We start from the raw sequence: 27,635 nt of genomic DNA, 5'->3' as shown, positions 1-27,635 counted from the left end.
AACAGCAGGTTACCCAGCCTCACTCTATGCACAGGACAAACATGGCTGACAGGAGCTCAACTGTTTCAGTTCATTTAACTTTCAAATAAAGACTGAGAGAAGGAAAAGAGAGATGGTCTGAACAGGAGATAATTTCTATCTTGGAACAAAGATGACCTTGACTCCTAATTAAATGTTATCTTGCAATTTGATTAATTCTGTTCTACAGGAAATTAATTAATTCTTCATCCAATGTATTATTTAGACAGGAAATGTTATCAGTCACAGACAAAGCTATTAGTCTGGTATTACTCAAAATATTTGCTAATCTGTGCCATATAGCTAGGCCTCTGAGAGATAACTGTCACTAACTTCTGTTCTTTGACTTTTAAAAAGAAAATCTCACTCAAGAAGCCAGTTCTTGTTTATAACATATTTTACACCAATCAGTGTTAAAAGTATACGTACTAGACACCTGTTACTCTATCAGTGATTTTAAATCAGGAACATTTTTAATCTGGAAATCCAGCAGCATCTGTCCAAGTGCTTTCCCCTGTAAGAAAAACAAAACAAAACAACAAACCAACATTTAATTTTAATATCTAAATATACCACATTTGTAAATTAAGTTTTTGAAAATGGTTTAATAGGGTATTTTCCTATAATCAATGTAAGAATTCAGTATGTTTTTAAGTTTTATGAGTATTTATCATTGCCTATACTTAGACAGAATCACAGAATGGTTTGGGTTGGAAAGGACCTTAAAGATCATCTAGTTCCAACCCCCCAACATGGGCAGGGACACCTCCCACTAGACTAGGCTGCTTAGAGCCCCATCAGACTAGGCCGTACGATCACCACATTAAGGGATCTCATCTTCAGGTTTAGATGTTTCTAATATTTAATACTGAAATTGTACACTTGCAAAAAATGTTAGTTTCATATTCCCATAATGTGGTTGACACAAAAGATCTCCTATCTAGCTGTTTTTCAGATTTATATGAATTATCCTGGTGTGATGTGCTCTAGGTGATCCTGCTCTGGCAGGGGGGGTGGACTAGATGTAGTTTCGAGGTCACTTCCAACCCCTATGATTCTGTGATTCTATCAGTATTTAACTGTCATAGGGTAAGCTAGAGGAGTTGTTGGACAGTTAATGGCTTCTATATGTACTAGGAAAGACTTAATCAGAATTGTCCTGTAAATCTGCATTCTTCAAAACACGACAGACTATTTAAGAAGTTAATTTTGCTGGTGCATCCAAAAACCACAGGTAGCACATAATAAAGAACATAATAGATTTGAAGACTCTCTTAATAGCTTCTTGTACCCATATTTTTCTACATCAACTTTATATTTCCTATATTGTTTTCCAACCTTAAAACAATTAAATAAATAAAGTGTATTGATAGGAAATTAAAAGGAACTGAAGAGTCAAAACTAAAAGCTTACAGATCCCTCCCAAGAATGGCTGTGTAATACAGTTATAAAAGATTAAGGCATAAAATCAATGCTTTGATACATGCCTGTGGGTCACTTCTTAGCGATGCTATGCCACCACCACCAAGGGAATTCCTCAGGACAAAATTTAATCCATGGATTCCTGGCAACTCGTACCTGTAAAATAAAATCTACACATTGTTTCTCACAAGATTGAGAAAGAAAGACTTTTACAGATCATCGAGCAAAAGACAGCATACAAAACCTTCATGCTTTTCAAGGCGTCCCACACTGCTGAGTCAAGCCTAAAAGCTAACTGAAGATTAACTCATGGCCTTCCTTGCCTTCTTGTTCTTTCCCCTTACTCCAAATCAACAGTGCTTAATGGTTTTAAAGTAGGACCATAAAGTAATTATCCTCCTCTTATTCAACTTCAAAACTACTTTATTTCTATCAAGTTTTTTTCCTACATTTATTTTCTCCCTAAGAGTTAAATCCCCTACAGAAAGCTCCAGAGCCAAGAGGTTCAAGATCCAGTATAAGCTCAGTGAACACAGTGGGCATAGGTAAGTATTTTTAATACTTCCTAGTTCTGATACTGAAAAATACTACCATTATTTGCTAACCAAGGTTGCCAGCTAATTGAGAAGGCATCCTCTTTATTACTGTGAAATAACTATGAGTCACCAGATCAAATTATCTGTAGTTGGTCATAAGAATTTTATAACAAACGAAAAGTAGAGCTACATTTCAATGCCTTCTTGGAGCCGTGTACTTTGCTCTGATTGAATGTTACTTTAGTGTCACAGACCTATTTCATTGCTACGTTTCCATTGCTACGTTAAGCATTTTTCCATCCTTGCTTTTGACTGGTGCAGTTCCAATTTGGAAACTTTTGCAGAAGTTTGGCAAATGGCTCAGTGGTTTCCTAACAAAGTTGTTTCAAATTCCATGAACAAGTCCATAGCATATTTCCATTTGCCTCTCCATGCAGTTTTTCAATATTTTGTCATCTTCCTTGTATTCTTCTTTTATTTGTTTTTGCTTTCCTCCGATATTTTCTTTGTGTAAGGACTCCATAGCTTTCCTTTGTTCCACAGGAAAGGATTTAATCAGAACATGACAATCAGAGCAAGACATGAGGAGTAACAGAGAAAGACAATATTGCTATGTCTCCCAATGACTGACTGCTGCAATTTAAATCACGCTCCCTCCATCATCACCTATTTTTCTTTAGTCATCTACCTGATCATCTGTTTGGGACAGCTTCTTCAAATCTATCCTCTGAAATAGCTAGAATTTCTCACAGTGCTCTTGTACTGCCAATTTTGTCAGTCTGAGATTTAGCTTTTTAAGCTCCTTTTTAGCATTTTGAAAATGATGGATGCTGCTGATATTCACAGCTCCGTATGCCTTTGTAGCTTGGGCACAAGACCCAAACCTTTCATAGAAGATGTGGTCAGCCTCTCATTCTGCTGAGCAGCCCGGTGAACACTTTGCAAGCAGCAGTCACAGTGTGTCTGCACCTGTCTCCCAGGCAAGGAGTTTTCACTGTTCCTTTTACCCTTTCATTATCACACTCTACTTTAGTATTAACATTATTAGTTGTTATTAAGAAGAAAACTGGTGTTAACGTTCTGTTGCCAGGCAACATTATCATGCTTAAAGGCAAATCCACTGGGGAGGCAGGAAAGCTCTGTTAATCCAACAGTGCTCTACTAGACAACAGGGATATGAAAATTAAAGCCATTTCCACAATCAGTCATCTACATAATTTACTAAATTTAGTAGCTTAATCATCGACATCAAAGTTCAGAGGACTCCACAACAACTTCAACTAAAAAAAACTCAGAGATTACCAATAACCACATACCATGAGCGCTAGAGGTCTACCAAAGCACTGCATGTAAATGTTACTCTGAAAAACTGGCAAAAACTTCCAGGCAGCAAGTGACTTAACAATTGGCAGATGTCTCCATGAAAACTAGACTAATAGAATATGTATTCCAGAAGCTTATACCTCAGTTCTTAAAAGAAGTTTAATGAAGAATCAAATCATTTAAATCAGGAGAGAAACTGAAGAACATACAAAAGCAGAAGCAAACGACAAAAAAGAGTGGAAGAATTTAGTTTCACTTTCTGCAGTAATTCTGGCAGAGAGTGCATGTAATACAAGCAACACATCCTAATTTGGAACATCACAGAATGGTACACTCACTTCAAGGACTTTGAGGAAGTATTTAGAGTGCAATACTCTAGCTAAAACTAGAGTTACAGAATAATATACAGAGGTCAGCATTTTCAATATTTCAAGGTCTGTTTGAAGCATCTGAGCATCCAAAATATTTTACACAAAAAAGAACACTCCTATGATAAACAAACACTATAACCATCAAAAGAGTCTTAAAGCAGCAACAATAAGTCAACCAAAATGTTGGCATGCATTTACCCAGCATAATTAAACAATTAAGGTTAATTAGCTGAGATCTAAAGGAAGAAAATATTATCTAATTGCACAACTCAATAAACATTTTTAAGAGCTGCTTTTAAAAAGCACAGAAAACAAATGAACCCTTCAAAGACTACTCTGCCTGTGACAGAAACCAATAGAGCAAGGAAAATTCACTGTTCTAGCTGAGCTCCTATGCTTATGCCCAATGGGGTGTCTGCTTAACTGCTTCCTTTAAAGTGCTGTCCGTGTATATTCAAAGTCAGATTTCCCTGTGAATACCCTGTTAAAATGCATGAAAATAATAATGGTACAGAAACTGTTTGATGCACTTAAAGACAAAGATGGGATTCCTCCAATCAGAAGAAATAAGGAACTGAGTCCATAAGCTAAAGAGGTGACTGCATAAGAGATACACTGTAGAGAATATTTTTCCCCTCATAATAAACATAAATACAAAAAAGCAATGTAGAAGCATCAGTATTCACTCTTCTGTTCTTTAGCTCCTACTAAACATATCCAGTAAGAAGAAATCAGCTGTCATATTTGTATTTCTGAGCACTGGAATCCTCTCAAAGCATAAAGATAACTATTTCGTAAGATGAAACTAGTAAGTTCTCAAAGGACAATTTTACTATCCTTCTTAAATGACTGGACTACTAAATGGAAAGTTTCTTATTCCATATTTTAAGATTATCAGATCTCAATTTATAAAGTCTCAAATACAAAACACCATGCAGATAAACTAATATTAAGGGCAAAATAGTTAAAGGTAAAAAAAATAAGTCTTTCATATGCAGTATTATCTAGCTACTCATCTTCTTGCAGCATTGATGCTATTTTAATGATGGTATCAGTCAGAATTCAAAAGACTTACATCCTTACTTAATTTGGAGCAAATTTCTGTCTGAATACTGCTGTCTTCTTACCCTCACCCTCAGATTGGGCTGACCTTTCATGTTGAGCTTGTGCATCACCCCTATGCCCATGAAAAACTGATTAACTGTTAAGAATGTACTCTACATGGTGGGGGAAGCAATCACACAGGTTTGCAGGTTTGAGGTGGGGGGGGGTTAAAAGACCATATTTTGTTACTGTTACCTGAAAATCTGAAAGTTTTAGTTTTCAGTGCTCTCTATCAATAATAATCCCAGATTTTCTCTGTTTAGGACACCTATTTAATAGCCTTAATTAAAAAGAATGAAAGGCAACTGGCTGACCATCTCTGTTCTGTAGTGAGACACAGCCACGGTTGGTATGTTTCTAGTAGCAAAACTAATGCACTTTTTAACCACTCACATTTTAAATAAAGGGAAGGAAAGAAAATGAAAGAGTATGATAGCTCTTTTAATGACAGCTAAAACTAAAAATAAACAAGCAATTTAAAAAGAAAGTACACAATCTGAAGCACATGGGCATAATCCTTATAATCCTAAATATTTCCACAAAAGATTTATTCTTTTTCCTCAGCAGTTTTTCAATTCACTCACAGAGCTCCATTATCACATCATTAAAGGAAGCCAAACCCAGAACAGATAATCTAATTAATCAAAATAAATTGGCTTCATCCAGACACAGCAAATTTCAACTTTTATTTATGAACATAAACAGCATGAAGGAACCACAATGAATCAACTTCTAGAAGTACCATTAGGAAGCATGACATTTTTTACTTCTTCCCTTCTCTGTTCTGTTTCAGTGGAAATTTAATTAGATTTCTTGGTATAAGAATTTATTACATACACAGATTTGTTAGCAGTTACAAAACAGTGGGCAAGATCTGCACTGAGCTGCTTATGCAGAGAAAGAACAGCACTTATAACTCAAAGAGCAGTAGTTGAAATAACTCCAACCTCACTCTGAGTTTTGAGCTGCAATTTCCAACTCAAGCTCTTTGACCAAGCAAAATTATTTCTATTTTGTAGAGCCATTTTGTACTGGAACAAAATAAATAAATAGCCCCAACACTAATATGCTCATTTTGAGAACTTAAATCCTTTCACTAAACAGATTCAACACCTTTGTCCAGCGTCAGGAAAGGTCCGAGTTCATGTTCTTTTTCAATTACTATTGTTCAAATTATTATTTAAAAAGGCAAAGAAAGATACATAAGATGTACTGAAGACAACACACATATTTGCAGTATTTATGTTAACATACTTTCAGTTCTGAATACCATCATGTATCTACCATGCAACTGTGGACTGAGCAGCAACCTACTCACCTTGTTACTAGTTGTGCTTCGGGTTTTTCTCGCTCTAAAAGGTGTTGGAAGTAACTCTCCAAGGCTTGAGCAGTTAAAGTTTTCTTTAGGTATGGATAGTAGAGGGGATGCCGTGCTATTACACCTGTTAGATATAAGTGTTGTTAGTTGGAATTTGTATCTATTCTTTCAAAACTGCCTTGAGATCCTCCTCCTAACTCAAACTGTACATATGGATTCTCTTTAATGAATAAAAAACAAATAAAAAACCAATAGTATGACAGCTTTCCCTCTGTCAGTGGAGAGGTAGTGTGGAATGTGACATGAAACAATGCTCTCAGAGTGAGTACTGGATGACTTCTGGCTGCGAACAATCCTTGCCATTGAAAGACACCTAAAGAACAACATCATCATTGCAACAGAAACCCCACTTGCAGTTCTCTTCCCCTGGATGGCTTGCCTGGCTTAGACAAGTAATCACATTTAACCATAACAAGTCATTATCAGTGACTGAAGTCCTTGCTCCACTCCTTGTATGAGATCCTGATGTGTGAGAAATCACAATGGCATTTATTTGCTGTCAAAATAGTCCCACCGGTGTGCTCTGTTCGTTTCCTGAAATGCCTGTATGCTAATGCACGCAGCATGGGGAACAAGCAGGAGGAGTTAGAGGTCTGTGTGCGGGCTAAGGGTTATGATCTAGTAGCAATAACAGAGACATGGTGGGACAGCTCACATGACTGGAATGTGGCCATGGATGGTTATGTGCTTTTTAGGAAAGACAGGGCGGGGAAGCGAGGTGGTGGAGTTGCTCTTTATGTGATCTAAACACTCCATGCAGATTTTGGGAGGTTTTCCCCCAAAATATATACATAGGACCTTTTCCAAGGGCTATTGAAAGGCCTTTAAAAGCTTCTTATTTTAATGATTTTACAGTGGAACCTAAAGAAAAGCAGTGCTGTAAGAAGAGCAAATATATGATTTGACTGAATAGAGAATTTCTAAAATAAAGAAAATACAGGAAAAAATAGAGATAGGTAAAGTGTTCTGGAGTAGAAGAACCAGAACAAGTTTCAATGTGGACTAAACTTGGAAGAATCTTTGAGTCAAAGAGAAGGCTAGACTGAGAAAACTGAGAACTGAAAGGATTGGAAAAGATAATATTATAACTCATGATTTCTTATCCATAGGTAAATCTGTAATGTTTAGAATAACCTCTTTTTGAAGACATACATAATAAAAACAAATGTGGTGGTAGAGAAACAGTTTTGAATTCCTGCAGATTTGCTGAGCTGTGAATTCAGAAAAGGTAAACCTCTGAAAGAGGGAATTTAAAAGCATTTTAAAATGCAACATTTAGATAAAACAAATAAACAAATAAATAAGTGGTTATAATAGAAAAATAAAAATAAAACAAAATATGGGATAATCTGAAATATTCTCTTCCATTTTTTTAAATTTGAACAACAGAAGCTGTTACCTGTCCTACCTTACTCCTAAACACTGAAACCCAGAAAGAAAAAACAAGGGACAAAAAAACCAAACCATTTTACACTCCTACAAAATTACACATATTTATATTTCAAAGAATCATTGCATTCTAATTATTCACAGTACTGCTATGACTTTTCACTCTACTTTGAATTTCTTCCCCTTAATAGCAAGTCTCCTTGCTTTCTCTTTTAATGTAGCAATACTACAGAATCTAAAAGAAGAAAGGTAAAGAAAGAGAGAAAGAAGGATAGACTGAGAGTGAAAAGCCTGACAACTGTGTAACAAACAAGAACATAGTAGAAAAAAAATGTATTGTACTGAAGCTGAAAATTCTTTTTGAAAAATGTCAGAAGACCAGGTAGATTATTAAGCAATACAGTAAGATAATTATTTGTTTGCCTTGTTTGTACAATATTAACTACCTAATTTGTAAGGCATGGTGATAGAATTTAAATGCTAATAAAATCTTAACTGAGCTGATGTAATCACAACAAAACAGATTTTATATGAGTACATATCCTGTGTGGAAGGAACAAAATACCCAGCAGGACCAGAACCCTGGACTTCCACAGGGCAAACTTTGGTCTCCTCAATCATCTATTAAGGGAAATCCCATGGGACAGGGTGCTAGAAAATAAAGGAGCTCAAGATAGCTGGTCAACATTCAAGGACCACTTCTTGCAAGCACAGGATCAGAGTGTCCCAATGGTTAGGAAATCTAGTAAGGGTGCTAGGAGACCTGCATGGTTAAAGAAGGAACTACTGGGCAAACTTAAGTGGAAAAGGAAAATCTATAGATCATGGAAGGAGGGGCTGGTCACTTGGGAGGAATATAGGACTGTTGTCAGAGGATGTAGGGAGGCAATTAGGAAAGCTAAGGCCTCCTTGGAACTTAACCTTGCAAGTCAGGTTAAGGATAATAGAAAGGGCTTTTTCAAGTACATAGCTAGCAAAACTAGCAATAGAGGCAATATTGGCCCATTGAGGAATGAGGTGGGAGCCCTGGTGACAGAGGATATAAAGAAGGCAGAGGTGCTGAATGCCTTCTTTGCCTCTGTCTTCACTCCTGCAGGGTCTCCCTATGAGCCCCAGATTCATATAGCCCCAGAAGAAGTCAAGATAGAGGAAGAGTTTGACATGGTAGATGAGGATTGGGTTAGGGATCAGTTGAGTAATCTGGACATCCATAAATCAATGGGTCCAGATGGAATGCACCCAAGGGTGCTGAGGGAGCTGGCGGAGGTCATTGCTAGGCCACTCTCCATCATCTTCAGTAAATCATGGGCAACAGGTGAGGTGCCTGAGGACTGGAGGATAGCAAATGTCACTCCAGTCTACAAGAAGGGCAAGAAGGAGGACCCGGGTAACTATAGACCGGTCAGCCTCACCTCCATCCCTGGAAAGGTGATGGAACAACTTGTTCTTGTCACTATCTCCAGGCACATCAAGGACATGGGGGTCATCAAGAGCAGTCAACATGGTTTTATCAAGGGTAAATCATGTTTGACTAACCTCATAGCCTTCTATGAGGAAATTACTAGGTGGATAGATGATGGTAGAGCGGTAGATGTGGTTTATCTTGATTTCAGTAAAGCATTTGACACCGTCTCCCACAGCATCCTTGTGGATAAGTTGATCAGGTATGGGTTTGGTGACCAGGAAGTGAGGTGGATTAGGAACTGGTTGAAAGGAAGGAGTCAGAGAGTTGTAGTCAATGGGGTAGAATCTGGTTGGAGGTGTGTTACTAGTGGAGTCCCACAAGGGTCGGTGCTGGGACCGGTGTTGTTCAACATCTTCATCAACGACCTGGATGAGGGTATAGAATGTACCCTCAGCAAGTTTGCTGATGACACTAAGCTGGGAGGAGTGGCTGACACACCAGAAGGCTGTGCTGCCATTCAGAGAGACTTAGATAGGTTGGAGAGTTGGGCGGGGAGAAACATGATGAAATTCAACAAGGGGAAGTGCAGAGTTTTACATTTGGGGAAGAACAACACCATGTCCCAGTACAGGTTGGGGGCTGAACTGCTGGAGAGTAGTGTAGGTGAAAGAGACCTGGGGGTCCTGGTAGACAGGAGGATGACCATGAGCCAGCAATGTGCCCTTGTGGCCAAGAAGGCCAATGGCATCCTGGGGTGCATTAGAAAGGGTGTGCTTAGTAGGTCAAAAGAGGTTCTCCTCCCCCTCTATTCTGCATTGGTGAGGCCACATCTGGAGTATTGTGTCCAGTTCTGGGCCCCTCAGTTCAAGAAGGACAGGGAACTGCTTGAAAGAGTCCAGCGCAGAGCTACGAAGATGATTAAGGGAGTGGAACATCTCCCTTATGAGGAAAGGCTGAGGGAGCTGGGTCTCTTTAGCTTGGAGAAAAGGAGACTGAGGGGTGACCTCATCAATGTTTACAAATATGTAAGGGGTGAGTGTCAGGGGGATGGAGTTAGGCTTTTCTCAGTGATGACCAGTGATAGGACAAGGGGTAATGGGTGTAAATTGGAGCATAGGAGGTTCAAGGTGAATATCCGAAAAAATTTTTTTACTGTGAGAGTGACAGAGCACTGGAACAGACTGCCCAGGGAGGTTGTGGAGTCTCCCTCACTGGAGACATTCAAAACCCACCTGGATGAGTTCCTGTGTGATGTACTCTAGGTGACCCTGCTCTGGCAGGGGGGTTGGTCCAGATGATCTCTCGAGGTCCCTTCCAGCCCCTAAGATTCTATGATTCTATGAAAATGCTTTCGTAAGCTTCAGATCAGTTCAACCTGACATTCTACAGAAGCATTAGGAAAGCAGATTTGTGTAATAGGAATCTCTTGAGAAATAGGAATCTGTGAACTTCAAAGCTGACTTAATCTTAGAGGTCAAGTTTGTTGTTACTATTACTCCTTAATAAAGCAACAGTGTCATTATATATGAGGAAGTCTATAGTGACTTCCTCACTAAAAAAAGTGAAAAAAAAAAAAAAAAAGAATCAGCATTCCTTCATTCTTCAGCCCAAAAACCAGTTTCAGATACAATGGTAAGAAAACTATATTCCTAAATAGCATGACAGCTAATAGCAAGTCAAATCCCAAACGCACCTTTAATTCATACTGAGCTTTGAACATCACACACTCTCATCTTCCAACAAGTAAGAGAGCCAATTGTTGCATGCAGAAGTAAGGAATAGAAGGGATTATTAAACAATGTAAGAAGCAGCACAATCAATGTAAAGAGATGGCACAGTGAAATACACCATTTGGATTAACAATATAATAAAAATATTCTCTTACATGCAAGAACAACTTTTGTATTTCCTGACACTGTCAATGTTTCAGCCATACATAAAGGCCACTAGCCAGGGAGACCCCAGAGTGGCCTTCCAGTACCTGAAGAGGGCCTACAGGAGAGCTGGGGAGGGACTTTTCAATAGGGCTTGTAGCAAGAAACAAGGGTAATGGATTGAAACTGGAAGAGGGGAGATTTAGATTAGACATTAGGAAGAAATTCTTTAGTGTGACAGTGGTGAGACACTGGAACAGGTTGCCCAGGGAAGTTTTGGAAGCCCCATCCCGGGAAGTGTTCAAGAGCAGGTGGGATGGGGCGTTGAGCAATCCGGTCTAATGGGAGTGTCCATGCCCATGTGGAGGAGTTTGACCTAGATGATCTTTAAGGTCCCTTCCAGCCCAAACCATTCTGCAATTTTATGATATATACACTACAAAATTCATGTATGGAAATATTATATATAATCAGGCAACCAAAAGATTCTATTACCTAACACATACACACGAAGGCACAGCAACTAATGTGTAAAGGAAAACTTAAAAAGCTAGTTCTTAATTTTGGTGAGCATGACTTTGTAACCCTAGACAAAGATCTTTTTTTGTAGTATGATATACAAGTAATTTTTCCTAGTTTTTCAGATTTCAACATCTGCTAAAGAGAAAAGTACAGGCATTTCATTAGTAAAATCCTTGGTTTAGATGGATTAGTTTTGTTTCAGCACAGAGGCAATTAAAAAAAACCTAGTGATGTGATAGATTAAAAAAAAATATTAGTGACTACTTGATATATAATTCTTATTTGAAAATGTCACATCACTTTAGAAAGCGAGAAATAAAAATACCTATGTTTGCAGAGTTGCCTTTGTCTCCACTTCTAGTATAGGCAAGGTCTTCTAAGCGATAAGTATGTGGACCACTTGGCAGATCTATACAATAAAAAAGTGAATGCATTTTAATGATAGCTACAAATAATAGCACATTTTTAAGAAATAATTGTTATTTTAATTGTATCCTTTCTGCATCGTGAGTGGTTTTCCTGGAAACATTTCCAAAGCTCTCTTCTCACAGGAACACGTAGGGAACATGAGGTGAGGCTTGGGGACAAAATTATTAAATCAGTCCTTCCCTCCCTCTCTCTTAAATTCCTTTTACATTGTTACAGATGAATGTTGTGCCAGGTATCCCTTCTTCCACCAACCTTGGATATGAAAATTCATCTTGGTCTTAGCAATGTGGTATCTCTGAAGGAGGCATGGCAGCTCCTTGTAATTTCTTGACTAGCTTGCAACTTTTCCCCTCTTAGCACTCAGATCTCTGTGCTTCCAGTGCAGGTGGAAAATACATACAGTTGCTATGGTCCTGATAGTTCTCTAATGTCTATTTATTCTGATACTGTCTGTAGAAAACAGTTGCAATTTAAAACTCCTTTTCAAGACATGTCTCAAACTTTCACATGCACTGTTGTAACAGCTATTACTTACTTACTCAGCTAGAAGAAACACAAGATTTCTTTTTCAAATTACTAATTTTGTAAATAAATTTACTAATTTTGTAAATATCTTAGTAGTATATAAGAAAAGGTCATAAATGGTCACAAAAGCATCCTCTATAGGAAGGCAATCCTAATTTTTTAGCTTGTCTATGTCTGAGTATCAGACTTTCAAGCTTTTAGGAACAAAGATTCTAGCCCCTCACTGAACAAAGTTCATATTAAGTATTATTTTTATCCATTTTCACATCAAAAAAAGCAAACCTGTTCCTGACCAAATCCAGAAACTCAATCTTGTGGGATCCATGCAATTTAAATGTGAGGTTTGATGGTAAAGTTACTTGGCACAGATATCTTACAATCATTGATTCCTGAAAGAAGTATGTTGTCACCATCTATTTTCTGTGACCCAAAGTGAGATGAAGTCCTCATTTTGTCACCAAGCTTATAGCAGTATAATATTGAAACCTGAGGCATAGATTATATCCCAGTTTTTAGGCAGTAAGCATCTAGTAATTTCCAGCCAGTTTTGCTTCTCATCCAGCTTTCCTATGGCCATATCAGCTCTTCCAGCATCCCCAGCTTTTTAGTCCCAGCATCTCCAACAGACCTATCTATGCTTCTGATCCGTGTGCAGACATCTCAACCCTCAGTTGCTGTCTCCTCTGTCCCCTTCCTCTTGTTTTCTCATCCTTCTGCATGCAAATGGAAAGTCTCTTCCCTCTGCTCCTTGGGCACCAGCAAGGGGAACATTTAGAGCAGCCAAGTAACAGCCTTCTTGCTTTCTGTCACAATGTCTGGTGCTACAGCTGCTGGTGGCAGCCACCAGCAGCAACTTACCAATGTCCAAAATTATTATGATTTTTTTTTCATAAAACACTAAATCCAGAGCACATGCCTGTCACAGAAAATTTCAGTCTAATGACTTAAAACCAGAAAAAATTAAATTAATTGGAGAGGGTCTTGTAAATCAATTATGTTGGACAAACTTCATGTTGCAAGACACAATGCAACTTGAAAATTAGTCTATCTTTTCTGCATTGCTCCAGCTTCTGCTGAGGATACCAAACTATTGTGCTGGTTTTTGTGGTTTTGCTTTTAATTTTGGGGAGTAAGAGGCCCAGCGTTAAAGACGTTTTGCTCTAAATGCTGGCCAAAGACAGACTATATTAAGAAGTGTAATTATCTGATATAAGTTCAACCTCATGATACAAATAAATGTTTAAATTATAGTTAAAAACAAAATTAACACCATCGTAATTTCATGTATGATTTAAATTAAAATGCACTTACTGATAAGGCAAGGGTAGACAGACACACCATGAACTCTATCAGATGATCAGGTAAGCCCAGCCCTAGTTAAAGCATCATTACCTTCAACTCCTGCCTGCCTAGAAAGAATTCCTGACTCCTCAGTTATGTACTAGGCCAACCTGAAGAGTTTTAGTTTCTTTCCTACCCAGCTTTGCTATGTTCAAGTTCTACTGGCTGCAGTTTTCACTACTCCTATTGAAAAGGGAGGCTGCAAGTCTATGTCAGTGGCAGCTGGACAGATCACAAACGTTCATTTGGGTATGGGGTGGGAGATACTGTGAATGAGAAAAATGCTTCACTGCAATTTGACACATAATGTGTATCATGATACTTATTTGGTTGAAACAGATCAGGCAACACTTTAAAGAGTAGCCCTGCTGCCACATTTGAATGGCAATACCAGGGAAAACAGTAAAAACTGGGGGCTCACCACAGCAATCGCTTCTACTTGCACAGCTGGATCAGAAAGAAAACATCTACCCACACCCCAAACAGCAACATATCAGCGTTAAAATCCTTTAACTAGGAACTAAAGTTTTATAACATATATTGGGCTGCTGTCAAAGATGAGCTGAAAGAGTAATTATAGTTTAGTCTGGCACAATGGTTCTTAATTGGTAATAAATTATGGTAGCATGAAATTTGAAATTGTGAAAGCATACAATGAAAGAGTTGAGAAAGGAGGTTTGTTTTGAACTTGACCCTCAGTCTTCTCCATGTTCACTTCCATGAAAAATGCAAGCAGAGATGTGCCACAGAACTAGGCAGAAAATATTAAAGGGTTTATTTATTTAATTGGGGAATATTACTTTTGATTAAAAATCTCCGTTGACAGGGGTCTGAAATAGTCCAGCTACTGCCCAGACAGTCTTTTGAGTCACCCTTTAAACAAATCCAACTCAAGACAGTGTTCTGGTGTTCTCATTTATTATTATCGTAAGTGATTTATCTTTCATTATCTGTTTATCAGGAAATTGCTTTCATTTAATAAACATCTTAAACAAATGTACAAAGAATTCCCTTCAAAGCTAGGGCAAATGGTAAATTCAAATTCCACCCTCCCAGAATCACATCTAGCAGCATTTTTTAAATCCATTTTCGCATATTTCTCTTATCTATTCCAAGACAACTAACAGTCCCTCACACTTGAGATAACCATGAAACTAAGAAAAGTACTTCCCTCCTTACTAAACGCTGACAGAAAATCTTTTAGCAGAATTTACTCCTTCTACAGTCTAACTCATTTGCCTATTTCTCATCCGTGCTGTCCACGTGTTCAGCCACAGAAGTAGCCAAGCATTTAGTCACACACAGAAAACTTCTCTATTTACAAATAAGAGTAAAAGTTTAGAGATTCTTCTTAGGGGAAACAACCAGAAGAGCTCTGCTGTCCCTCAGCAGTGGGTGTTTGCCTGAATGAAGTCTTAAGAGTTCAGTACTTAAATGCTGATGTTAGGCATCTTGGAAAGACAAAGTCTAAGAGCTTTTTCCTTCTCCGATATTTACCACTGCAGTCACCTTAAAACAAAAAAGTACCAGGACTCCTACGTATCAGAGATTCTGGTGTGACATTAGATTTTCAACAGACATAAAAGCTGAAAATATATTTAAGCATTTAACTTGTTTCTGTACAACAAAATTCCTTGCACTGAAGAGATGTCTGACTAGATGGGGAAAAAGAACTCATGCAAAGCAATCAGGCATTGAGTATCACTGCCTTTCCAACGGCAACAAACACAGTTATATATATATACATATATTTATTTTTTTTCTAACAGGACATCCCTAGCAACTTAAAATTAGTTGTTGCACTATTCTATTATCAATTTTGAGAAACACTACTCTGCTATATCTGGAACCCAGAATAAATCTTGACATATTAGCACCTTCACACAATTAACTTTTTGAGTTTACACAGATTTAGATACTTGAATTACTCTTTCAGCATTAGCATTATTTTTAGAAAAATTTCCAACAAGTAACCTCATTCAGATTTGAAAATATCTATCTATAGCTTTAAATTAATTCTCTCGTTTCTCTGTTGACCAGGAATGAGGGAATAAAGACTCTGGACAAAAAAAGGGAATTATGAAGTGTGTTATACATCAAAAAATACTGTATACAGTTCTGCCATTAGAAAGAACATAAAAATCTTCAAATGTCTAGCACTTTGAATAATCCAAAACCTAATACCTAGCTTGTATAAACAACTCTGATTGAAGCCTGCTCTGTCCAGCTCAGTGATTTGCCCTTCTCAAGTGCCGTCTTTCTTCAGAGAACTTGGTTAGACAAGTCTAACAGTAACAGAGGAATCATCATGCTGGAACACTGGCCTAGTCTGTTTTCCCTGTTAGTCACCAGTTCCAGGTTGATCCCATTCTTGCTCATTTTGTAAAGGCTGCCCTAAAGAATAGGGCCAGATTTTAATTATGAAAATGCTAAGCATTCTGTAAGTCTGTCCTCTGTTCTGAACATAATTATTTTGATGTAAGGTAGACCTGGCTATTTCCAGGATTAATTATGTAAGACTGCAGTATACTTGAAAATGATGTTTCCATTTCAAGGCAGTGTTCAACTGTCTTCCGTTACATCAATGACTTAGGTTTTTAGAATAACAACTCACTTACATATTTGTCATAATCTCAAATTAATTTTATACCGTGTGACACTACCCTTCCTTTTTGCAATAAATGTAGCTTAAGTGTTTTGCAATTAACTTAAACAAAGGAAAAAGCAGCAAGTGAGATATTCACAAATAAAAAGATGAACATACCTTTTAATTCACTGCTAATCTTAGGTGGATCAAATGAAACAACCTCATTTGATGTAAACGTGAGATCCTCCTCAAATGTCTCAACATGCTGCCCATTTAAAAATAGGTTGATCTGGAAAAAACATTCAAATCATCAAATTAGAAAGCCAGGGTGACATGTGAATGAATAAACTCTATCTCTAACTAAGGTCTGGCAAATAGTCAGTAACAGCTTTATGGATAAAGTTCTGTCCCTCCCTTTTAAAAAGTCACAAAACCAGTAATGATCCATTAAACACCTGAAAGACATTTTTGTGTAAGGGAAAATAAAAATCAGAAAAAAGCTGTATCCAAATGGGTATGTTTTAAAGGAAGACAATCTCTTTCTTTCCACCTCTCTCTCTCTATACATCAGCATTACATGGAATTGTGTCATTCTTGATAGTTTGATCCCAAAACTTGAAAGCTTCCAGCTCTTCCATAATATAACCACCTTTTTCTCTTCAAGGCACTGTCTGTATTAAAGACAAACTTTTCTTTGGATCTTAAATTCATCTTCAAACACATTTTGTGAAAGCAACTTATAAAAACAAAATTAGTACTGGATATTTTGAGCTTATGTTGAGATTAAAATATGAAATAAATAATGCCATGCCCAATGCCATACGCCAGCCCCCAAAGAAATCTGACAAGATACACAGTCAAGTCTGCTATTTCATTAACTGATTGGACTTAAGATGTAAGAAAAGGTTTGTTTTTTAAATCATACAACACAATCATGTAGAAAAATTAACTGTATCCATTTCATCTGCACTGGAGGATTCCCAGTACTAAAGACTCAGACATACAGCCAGCTGACACTTCCACTACAAAACACCACAGACCAACTTAACTGCATCAGTTTTCAGTGCTCAGTCATCAGCACATGCAAGATAATTCTACTCATCCTAGCTCTCTTTCTCAAGTTTGTTCTTAGAGAACAGCTAGCAGTGACAAGGGCCTCCAATGCTTATGCAAGAAGATTTTTTAAAACCATAAATAAATTTGAAATATCTCAGTAAAGCTGCTCTTGCTTTCAGCAGTTTTATTTTTTTTCTGCAGGGAAACTTTCAGGCTATTTTTTAAGCAAGAAAAAGTGTACATGGAAACCAGCTACTGTTTGCACTGTAAAAACCACTGGTGAACTATGATAAATTTGGGGCAATTATATAAGATCAGTAGAAACAACAAATGAGAAACTGAATCCAAACTGACACCTAGAAAGGTGTTATCAAACAGAAAACAAAAGGACCCACTGTGGCAATGTTAAAATATTTGAAAATCTCCTTACGGAGGTTTTTTTGGTTTTAGGTCAAATGCTGAAGTAGAGCAACTAGACTCTTTGTAACCGAATTTCCCATCAAGAAAAGCAGTTAATTCATACCTACATTACTCTAATAATCTCTAGCTAGACCACAGTTGTTAATAAATAGCTAAAACTTAGAATAAAAGACTCAAATTACTTACACCACACTTTTACATAACCTTTAATATTACTGCAGTACAACCCTGATAGGTCACACGGCATTTTGCTAACAGCATATCAGTGCATTCATCAGCTTAGCTACCTAGAGCAAGGGTTTTGATTTTCTGTGTTGAAAAGAGTAGAGAGATACTGCTTTCTTTCCTTGATAAATTAGGTCAGTATTTCATCTCAACAGCATTTTACCAAGTCTGGAACACAGTGCTAATTAACAAGTTTATATTTAATTTGATTAAGAAAACAGTAGTACCTGAACTTCCATAAAGATAATAATTTCATATTAAACTTGGCAAAATCAGGCCATTTGTATAAACAAAAACGTTAAGTGACAATGCAAATAAGTACTTGAGTTTCTTTAAATGAAAAGAAGGTGGGATTTTTTTAAGGTTTTTCCACTATGCACAGTATATAAACATAGTTTTAATAACTCAATAGCATCTCTTCTTGCTCCTGCCACCTGTGCAGGGAAGCCTTTGGCCACTTGCTTTATGATTAATGAGTGAGAAAGCTCTTACTGAGTGAGAAGCTTCATAATTAGGATGCCTTGTCATGAGATGCATGCAGTAGCTAAAATTTAATTAAAGGCCTTGGAAAAAGAAGGGCCTATATACAGTTTTGTCTGCAGTTTCCTAAGGATAAATTAAGTATTTGGTAGCATTCAAAAAGCAGCAACCAACATTTATAAATTAAAGTATTTTTATGTTTTTAGTAAAGTAAGTTCTTCAGTTTAATCTTGAAGACTGCAACCTACACAGAGGTACATGCATAATGAAGAAGTAGTGCTCTAGCTCAGTGTTTCATCTTACCCTGTAATTTCTTTCCTAGGATGCCTACTCACCTAAACCATAACTTCTCAGACTGAAATAAACTATTGTTATTAACTGAACAGAAACAGATCTCATTCACAGGCTCCTCCAGTACCTTCATCACAGCAGTCACACAAGCTTTCCTAATTTTACAGTTTTTGAAATATAGGCAAGGGTAGAAATTCCTACTCATATTTTTATAGACAGGGTATTTTAAAGGAACAGGACCAACTCTCTGGTAAGGTCAATCAGAGGAAATTAACCGCTTTTAATACTTACTTCCATTATTATGCACAAAGCGCAGACCACCCTAAAAGTCAGAAGATGTGTCCAGATTCACAAGATTAGTTTTCAACTCTCTGAACAACCAATTGTCTCCTTATTAAGGAGTGACCATTAACTTTCAAAAAACATCATTTTCATAAGCACTCTTTGCAAATGCAGTAAAAACAATTCAATCCTACAATTCTAGGAACCTGAGAAGAGAAATTCAGTTTTGATGCAAGACGTTTCAAAATTCACAGCAATTAAAAGGTAAGGTTGGCAAGTTCAACTGTTGTAAAACATTCTGTGTGAATAACATTATTCTCTGGGAAAACAATTTTAATCAAAGTTACCAGAACACTTCGCAGTTTTCGGTCTCAAAGTCACTGAAAAATGCCAGTCAGCAGACTTTTCAAATTACTTCAAAGAGAACAGAGCAGGCTTTGAGAAGTAAGTCTTACCTGAACGTTGCTTTTGGGATAATAGAAAAAAAATGGCTTCAAAACTGGAGACCTAGACATACAACACAACAAGCATAAATGCATTAAATGAGAAACTAATGAAAATGTCAAATCAAATATCTTTAGACTATTCATACATCAGACAAACACTTGGGAAATTAAAATCTATTTAGCCATGATTAGCAATAATTTTCCAAACAACTCTGGAAAGCCCAAGTGTAGAGATTCCTTAAATTTCCTTATTAAGAAAATAATATTCTGTCATGTTTTGGTTTTTTTTTTAAAAATAAAATTTTCAGGGGTGGGTAGCCAAAATACCAAAAACATCTTCCTGACTAAGGATGCACCTCTTGACATCGTAATCTACTGCACTGTCACTAGCCCCACATTGATAGCTAGGCTAGTGACACACAGCTACTGAAAATATATACAATCATAGAATAATAGACATATCTAAGTATTTGGTTAGGGATAAGAAAGTTTTAGATGCTCTCATGAGTAAGTATGTAAAGGTGAGCACAGAAATCACCAGATTTTAGCTGTATCTAGAAAAATACTGAATCAAACCAGGATTTATTTTTAATATGCTCAACATTATTCTGTTCAGCTTGTTCACGTAGTAAGTTCATTTTGTGTGATGTTCTGGGACATAAGACCTCTTATTTCTAGGTAAAGTGGGCTAGTACAGACACAATTTGCTGTGCTCATATTCCAGTCTAACAGGTGCAAGAGAAATCTGGTCCAGAAATCTGCATGTATTGGTACATGCTTGAGCTCCTGCCCTGCCATAAAGTCACGTTTAATGTTCTCCCCACAGGTCATGAAGCAAAGATGTTGTTATGAGCTGATCAGGGATTTAACTGACCCATCTGCATACAGACCCTGCAGCACTCACTACTCTGTTGTTATCACTGAGCATGGTATGCAATGGAAATACTTTAGTTGCATCTGTGGTTGATGTTTCAAGGTGAGGAAACTTGTGATGGTGGGTGGCAGGAACACTACTATCATACATTACAACAGATGAATGATTAGCAATTAACTTACACTCTGGGGCGCCCTCCAACAACTCCAGTGAGGCCAGGTGCTGGAAATGGAAATGAAATTCACAAAGAAACTGTTAAAACTGTCTTCAAAACACTAGAGCTCAACATTTAATGTAACTTGATGTGTTCCTATAATGCACATTTAATAAATACTGGAAAATATACAGGAAATTAAGTATGATCTCATAAATTAATAAAAGTTAAAATTTTATACAACAGTAGAAAAGGCAAAACATTTAAAAGGTACTGTAATGTTTAACAAAAAATAATAATTTGTTTTGAAATGTGTGAAGTATAAACTAAATCGTTAAGTTCTTCTGAATATTTTGCACACCGGTGTCAGTCAAGTGATACATTTGATAGAAATATGATGACCAGTGATAGGACAAGGGGTAATGGGTGTAAATTGGAGCATAGGAGGTTCAAGGTGAATATCCGAAAAAATTTTTTTACTGTGAGAGTAACAGAGCACTGGAACAGGCTGCCCAGGGAGGTTGTGGAGTCTCCTTCACTGGAGACATTCAAAACCCATCTGGATGAGCTCCTATGTGATGTACTCTAGGTGACCCTGCTCTGGCAGGGGGGTTGGACTAGATGATCTCTCGAGGTCCCTTCCAGCCCCTAAGATTCTATGATTCTATGATGATTCTTTGGGGTTCTTGTTTCTTGTTTTATTTATTTTTAAAGAGTGCAGAAAAACAATTCTGACCTGAAGCACAGTTTGTTTTGACACTTGTTTAGTAAGACTTTGCTTGTTAGATTAACTGTTTCATATTAACCTGCATCTTTTCCTTTAGCATTTTCCCTATCTAGTTTTGCTTTTTAAAGGTGGTAGGTACTGCAGATCCCATTCTCTCTCTTTGGTACATAGCTAATTTAGGGGCTAACATCATGAGCATGATCCCAGATTTGCAGTAAGTCAGCAAGGTGACTAGACTCCTTTTTATTCTCAGTATCAGGTTGCCAGGCTTTACTACCACTAAACGCATTCACTCAGCTCAGTATTTCTGAAAGAAATGGTTCCACTCTCCTCATCCTCAGCATAGCTTCTCACCCTCCTTTCTGGCATGGATATCATGCATAAATGATACATTAGAGATCCATATAGTATGGAGCTGCCCATGTGGTATATTTACCCAAATTAATCCTGATTAAAATGGGCTTCATGATTCCTCCAGGTGTGGATTCTCTGTTTGTGCTCCAAACAGAGTAAAAGCCATGTAACTGTGCTGTTGAGGTACTAAGTTCACACTGGTAACCTCTACTTCTTACTTACGTTAACATAAACAATGAATCCTAAGACAGAATTAATCATGGTGCAACTGGGGTACTGATGTAGCTTTGTTCTGCAGATCTGCTGTTACAGTAGCTTGTGCTGGAGAACTTTGCAAGACTAGCCACAGCAAGCAGCAGTACCTCAAGGTGTGAGCAGTGGTTGCCCTTAGATTGTTTACTTGTCTGAGTCTAGAGAATTGCTTTGTTGTTGGAGCCAAGTTCCATTGTGTGAGAACAGGCAAGTGAAGAGCTTTCTTTGAGAACTTTCAGGAAGTTGAAATTGATGTCAGAGCAAAATGTGGTGTCCTTAATGAGAAGTTCAGCTGCCTAGCAGGAAGTGAGCCATGTGACAATCCTCAAATAATTTAAATTAACTAACTTTATGAAACTATATATTCAATGTGACTAGTTTCTTACTACTTATTCTTTAATCTACTTCTGTCAAAAAATAATACATATTTCTGTACAAATCTGTTTTTCAACAGAAAAAAACCATAATGCAATATACGAAAGAACGCTGACAGACTGCAAGGAATATTTTGCAAAATGTTTCAGAGTAATAAAAGCATTAAAATGCTGACTAGTGGAAATCTAAAAAGCTCTAACTACTTAAAATTCAAAAGGTGACATTTCTTTCTTTGAAACTTTATTAGTTTCAAAATACAGTGTCTCTTGCTCACCAGCTTACAGTTTTTGACCCTAAGTGGTTTGTCCCTTATATTTCTGGTGATTGAATTAACTCAACCAAAAGGCTATTAATCTATTTGCTGCATATTCTAAGGAATAGCATACATATTTATATAAAAAATACATACATCAAAGAAGTCTGCTCCTGAAGCATTATTTTTTAAAGTGACTAAACTTGACAAGTCTGAAATCCAAGGCATTACACTCAACAGTTCTTACAATACAGTTGAGCAGAAGCACAAACTACATACAATCTTTGTTTACAGGAGTCAGTTATATGCTCTTAATTATTCTATGTCCTCTGAATAAAGCAGATTTTTCTGAGAATAATATTGCAGAAGATAAACTGGGGACTGCAGTAAAATGTTAGAACAAGGACATTTCTGCAAGTACGTTCCAACATGCTTAGGACATCAGTCATAATATTTACATATACTCAAGCACTTTAAAATCTCAAGTTGTATTAACCAGCTGTCATGTTAGTGTCAAACTTCGGTCATTTTAAAGTGAAATAAGGGTCAGCACACGATTTCAGCTATTAGTAAAACATTTCCTAGCTACTGAACCCCTATTAAACTATAAATATCAGTTTCCCACCGCAAGGCTCTTCTTGAACCTCTTCTATACAGGATTTTATTCAGAATAAAATATTCAATTAAAGAAATAAATAATACTACACTAACACAAATTGTTTAAATACTAACCATATGGGTGACACAACTACACATAATGAAGACATTTTCACCGAGCAGTACAAACCTGGCCTTTACTAACTTTTGTGAAGTGAGGATGAATTTCTATAGACTGGGCAAGGCAGAACTGCTGCAGAACTATGCAGAACTTCCACAGGCTACTACAGATTTAAAAAAGTGAGTCTGTGTGTCTAAGACACTTCACTGCCAAGTATAGAAAAGCTCACTTTATAGCAACAGGAAAACAGCTTCAAAGATCCCACTATTAAAACTAAACATTACAAACACATATAAAGTTTTGTCTTTTTTCAGGAGACCCTACAAGCGTAAAACCAAACAAGCTTGCTGGTTGCTTTTAAAAAAACCTGAGAAATAAAAAGAAAACATACTTTTGCCTATTAAAGTTTAACAAACTCACATGATAAATGTAAAAAATAAAATAAAATATTGCATTAGATTTGTTTTGGTTTTTTTTTACAAGCTTGCATTGCTTTAAACCCTTCAGAAAAGCATAATCTAAATGTGAAAACTGATTAAGTGTCCAAACTGGCAAACTAAATACCATGCTCAACAGAAGTTTACAGTAAAAGTCTTCCATTCCAAACAGAAAATAAACAAATCACTCTCTAATGTATGGCATGTCAATTTACTGTAACATCAGATTCTTCTCTGGGCTTAAGAATCTCATCTGCAATTTTAATAACACTTCAAAAGATTTCCATACAAGTACAATCATGTGCCTCACTGGTCAACAAAAATAAGGGAAATTAAAAAAGCATTAGAAAAATATGTTAGGAATAGCTATGAAAACTTCAGCCTTTCACTCTTTATTATGGAAGATTTTTAAAAGATACCACCTTCCCAAACTTCTCTCCTGCAGGTCTAACTCATCTATATTGCAAAGCACTAACACACACATGCTTTGGCTCATTTCAGCATATAGGCAGCATTCCTTTATCTTTTCTTTCTGAAACAGAGGAAGAGATTTCATAAGCAACAGGGAATTCCAAATCAGTACAACGCCTTGAGATGGTTCTCTCTACTCATTTGCAGAAGTTAATATCTACCATAAATGGGGTGGTGGTAGGGAAACAACACTCTCAAATTGATCACAAATTATACAGTGCTATCCTTTCATGAGGCCTAAGTTTTATCATCCTTTACATATATAAATACACAAAAATTTTATCCTATCAAAAATGTTTTGAAAGAATAAAAGCTGCAAAGTGAGCCAAAAGTTAATAAATACTGACAATAAGGCTTTAAATTCACTTGAAGAGCTAAAAAGCACACTTCTGAAATTCAGGACATAACATTTAAGTTCTAAGTCTCCGCTGGGAAACATTAGGAAGATCACACCTCAAAAAATTATTGCAATATGGTTTTTAATCACAGGATAAAAAAATCATTAATTTTTGTCTTGAAATCTGTAACTGAAAACTCCACAAAAAATTTATTAAATAGCTCAAAAAACATTTGACTCAAGTAATTTAAATTTAGCCTACGTGAAAGCCACCAAAACTATCCCTTTAGTACTGCCTATTAAAGAAAATACCCTTTCTACCTATAATTTATAATTCTTGTATTATGACACTATTACCAAAATAAAACTGCCTACCAAATCTTGCTCAGGACTCCACAAGTAGGGACTAGCAGGCCTAAACAACCTGGCAAAACATGAGTGACAGTGCTCCTGAATTTAACCTCTAAAGATGTAGCTGATAAACACTGGTACCTCTAAAAGCCTAAGGTTGGTGCTGCCACTCTCTCAGATATAGGAGCACTAGAAAATCCCATGGACCAGCACAGGAGCTCTTAGGCCTTCCCATCCTTATTCTGAACCATCAAACCTCCTTTCCCTATCTCTCTTCTCCACTACTCCCCTTTCCTAAATTTTAGCCAGTGTGGTCCCTCTAAATACTAGGAGTCCCTCTCATATATTTTTTATAGGGAAAGCAGAACCAAACACTTCAATTCAAATTATTTTGTGGTTATGCATCCTTCCACTATCTCAGGAAACTATCTGTAAAAAGCAGACAGAATACTTTCCAGTGTAAGTAGACATTAGAAAGCTTAGTTGATGGTGTTTACACAGCTTGCTAAAGATTCCTGGATGGCAGGTGATATACATAAATTGTTATCTGTACAACTGTCCACACATCACTTAGAGTAAGAAAAACAAAACTGCTACTGAAGTGGAAGAAGAATATAGTTAAAAACAGTACTTCACAATCACTAGATACAGTCCAAGTAGAAGAGAAAAACTTTTCCTTTTTTAAATATTTTTAGCTTTTGGCTGGTACAGACTAAGTGTTCTCTGTTTCTTAAAGGTCACTCCCAAAAATGTCCAAAAAGTAATGGAATTGTTTCAGTTCAGGTAACATCACCCTACAAGTCAACAGCTCCTCCTTTCTCCTCGATGCTGGTTATGAAGGATTTATAATTTGTTCCTGCTTTTCCTCAGTTTTTCATTAAAATAACATCCAAAAGAAGAAAGGTTATTTGCAGTCATTCTGACAGTCCCCACCTCTCCTCCTGGAAGAGAAGACAGGAGAGCTGGGGAGGGGCACGACCAAGCTGGCAATCCTTGAAATGCAGGACTTCTTTGCTTAAAGGCTGCCTCTGTTTTCATCAGGAAAAGCCACATGTGTAAAATCACTGTTGGCATGCATCCCCAGAACTGCCACTATTTTAGTACAAAAAAGCCACACACAGTTACACTCTGCACAGATCCATGTGGGATGTGTGAAACCACATCTAATAGACATGCTCCTTTCACTGAAGAGACAGCAGCCACAGCTATTTTCACTCCATGTCCACTGAGAAAAAGTGGTACAGCACTGTACAGAAAGAGACCTTGGATGTTCATTGCCCAGAGCACTTACTCAGGGCTCTGGGTTCTTCTCCACCTATGGACACTCCAGCCCTACCATAAGAGTGACCACACTCCCATGGGGCATATGCTCTGCGTCTTGCTGAAGCTGCTACACTTTAGAGAATAGTAATGATCTGTGAAAGTGGCCCAGTGAAACAAAGGGGGACTAAAAAATCAAGGGAGAAGGGGGCAAGAATGAACATTAGGTGCTGTTATTGGGAATTCACCTAGGACAACAGTCAGCTTTGTTCTGGCTTCTGTTGCCAAGATCACTTAAACATCTATCCAACAACAGTTTTAGTCTTCTCTATGGAGCTCTCTGTTTTAAGAAAACTAAGCAGTGGGCATTCTTTGTTCTGCTTTTCACAGCAAGTTCTGGCACCTACACCACTGTCAGAAACTAAGCATCATTAAGCTGATTCAGTTATTAGTACACCACTAATTATTGTTTGGCAATACTGCACTTTTTTGTTTTTGCTAAGTCTCACTGAAGTAAATAAGAAAATAGAAAAGACTATTCAGAACCACTGCTTTAAAAGACTTCCCCGTCAACAAGCAGCTACTAAGCATTTAAATCCCAAATCTGACCTTTATCTGCATATACAAAGTTTATCTGCGCAGGTAATACAGAAATCTACAACACAACAACAACTGAAAGAACTGACTGTATGAAGCAGTCTCAATATATTTTCAGCAAATTAAAAACATTACCATTTATGGGGTTGTTCAAGCACTCAGAAGCTTGTCAGTAAACAGCTCTGATACCCTGACACAAGTAATTTACATCATGGAGGCAAAAAACTTTGTTGCACTTCTCTACATAAGTGGGATGAATATCCATAAAGTAAGCAGCAAATCACAACTGAGATGGATACAATGGTGACACTAAAGTGACTTGAGATAAGAATAGAAGACAAAAATTAAAGAAGATAAAATGTAAATAATAGTTTGCTCAAAATAATATAACAGGAAGTCCTCCTACAAGGTGTAGAGCATTCAGTGACACAAAGAACAAATGTAAAGTTTTTTTAGAGCAAACATTTGGTAAACAACAGAATCATAGAACATTTCACCCTAAGTGACCCTTAAAATATACAGTTAAAATTAAGACAGATGTAATTAAATCAGAGTATTTTGACTTTACCTCAAAAGTCAGTTAAAAAAATCTTGCAATAGTTGCAGTACACTACAAGTTAATACAAAATAAAACACTACAGACAGATTAACTTAACTTCAGTGCAGAATCAGAATTTAAGTTTATATGTACTCTGAATAAAGAATTAGATGGCAGCCATTAGCATTCTTACTGCAGTATTGTATTACACAGTTTTGAGCTGTTGTAATTGTTGAAAGTTGTAATTACATACACAAGCAGCTACATATTAAACCAGTTAGAAGACCAGTAGTATCTATCAAAATCCTTTGCACAAACATCAGAACACTAAGTGCTGAAGAGAACCTTCTAAACCCATAAACTGCCATGTTATAGCCAGTGCGGTAAGTTTTTGTTAGCTGAACAACATTCTTAATGTGTATTGCCAGTGAAGTCTAGAAGTGCTGAGTTTTAATAACATGGTAAAACACAGTATGGTAACACTATGGGTAGAAAAACAAATGGAGCAGGAAT

At 37.0% G+C, this 27,635-nt stretch overlaps 1 protein-coding gene across 1 annotated transcript in view; it reads right to left on the bottom strand.

The window, feature by feature from the left end:
- Positions 1-203: 203 nt before the first annotated feature.
- Positions 204-27,635, bottom strand: part of LOC104387268 — a 61,867-nt gene continuing 34,435 nt past the window's right edge. Inside the window, exons 10-14 of the mRNA XM_009995986.1 lie at positions 16,402-16,513; positions 11,668-11,751; positions 6,093-6,216; positions 1,506-1,596; positions 204-532 (exon numbers count right to left, since the gene is read on the bottom strand). Coding sequence (XP_009994288.1) covers positions 458-532; positions 1,506-1,596; positions 6,093-6,216; positions 11,668-11,751; positions 16,402-16,513 — 486 coding nt within the window. The 3' untranslated portion in view covers positions 204-457. The remainder of the gene's footprint in view (positions 533-1,505; positions 1,597-6,092; positions 6,217-11,667; positions 11,752-16,401; positions 16,514-27,635) is intronic.

This window comes from Chaetura pelagica, unplaced genomic scaffold (genome assembly GCF_000747805.2).
Source record: "Chaetura pelagica isolate M959 unplaced genomic scaffold, ChaPel_1.0 scaffold142, whole genome shotgun sequence".
Lineage (NCBI taxonomy): Eukaryota > Metazoa > Chordata > Aves > Apodiformes > Apodidae > Chaetura > Chaetura pelagica.
The sequence above is the reverse complement of the archived record's forward strand: the minus strand, read 5'-3'. Positions and strand labels throughout refer to the sequence as shown.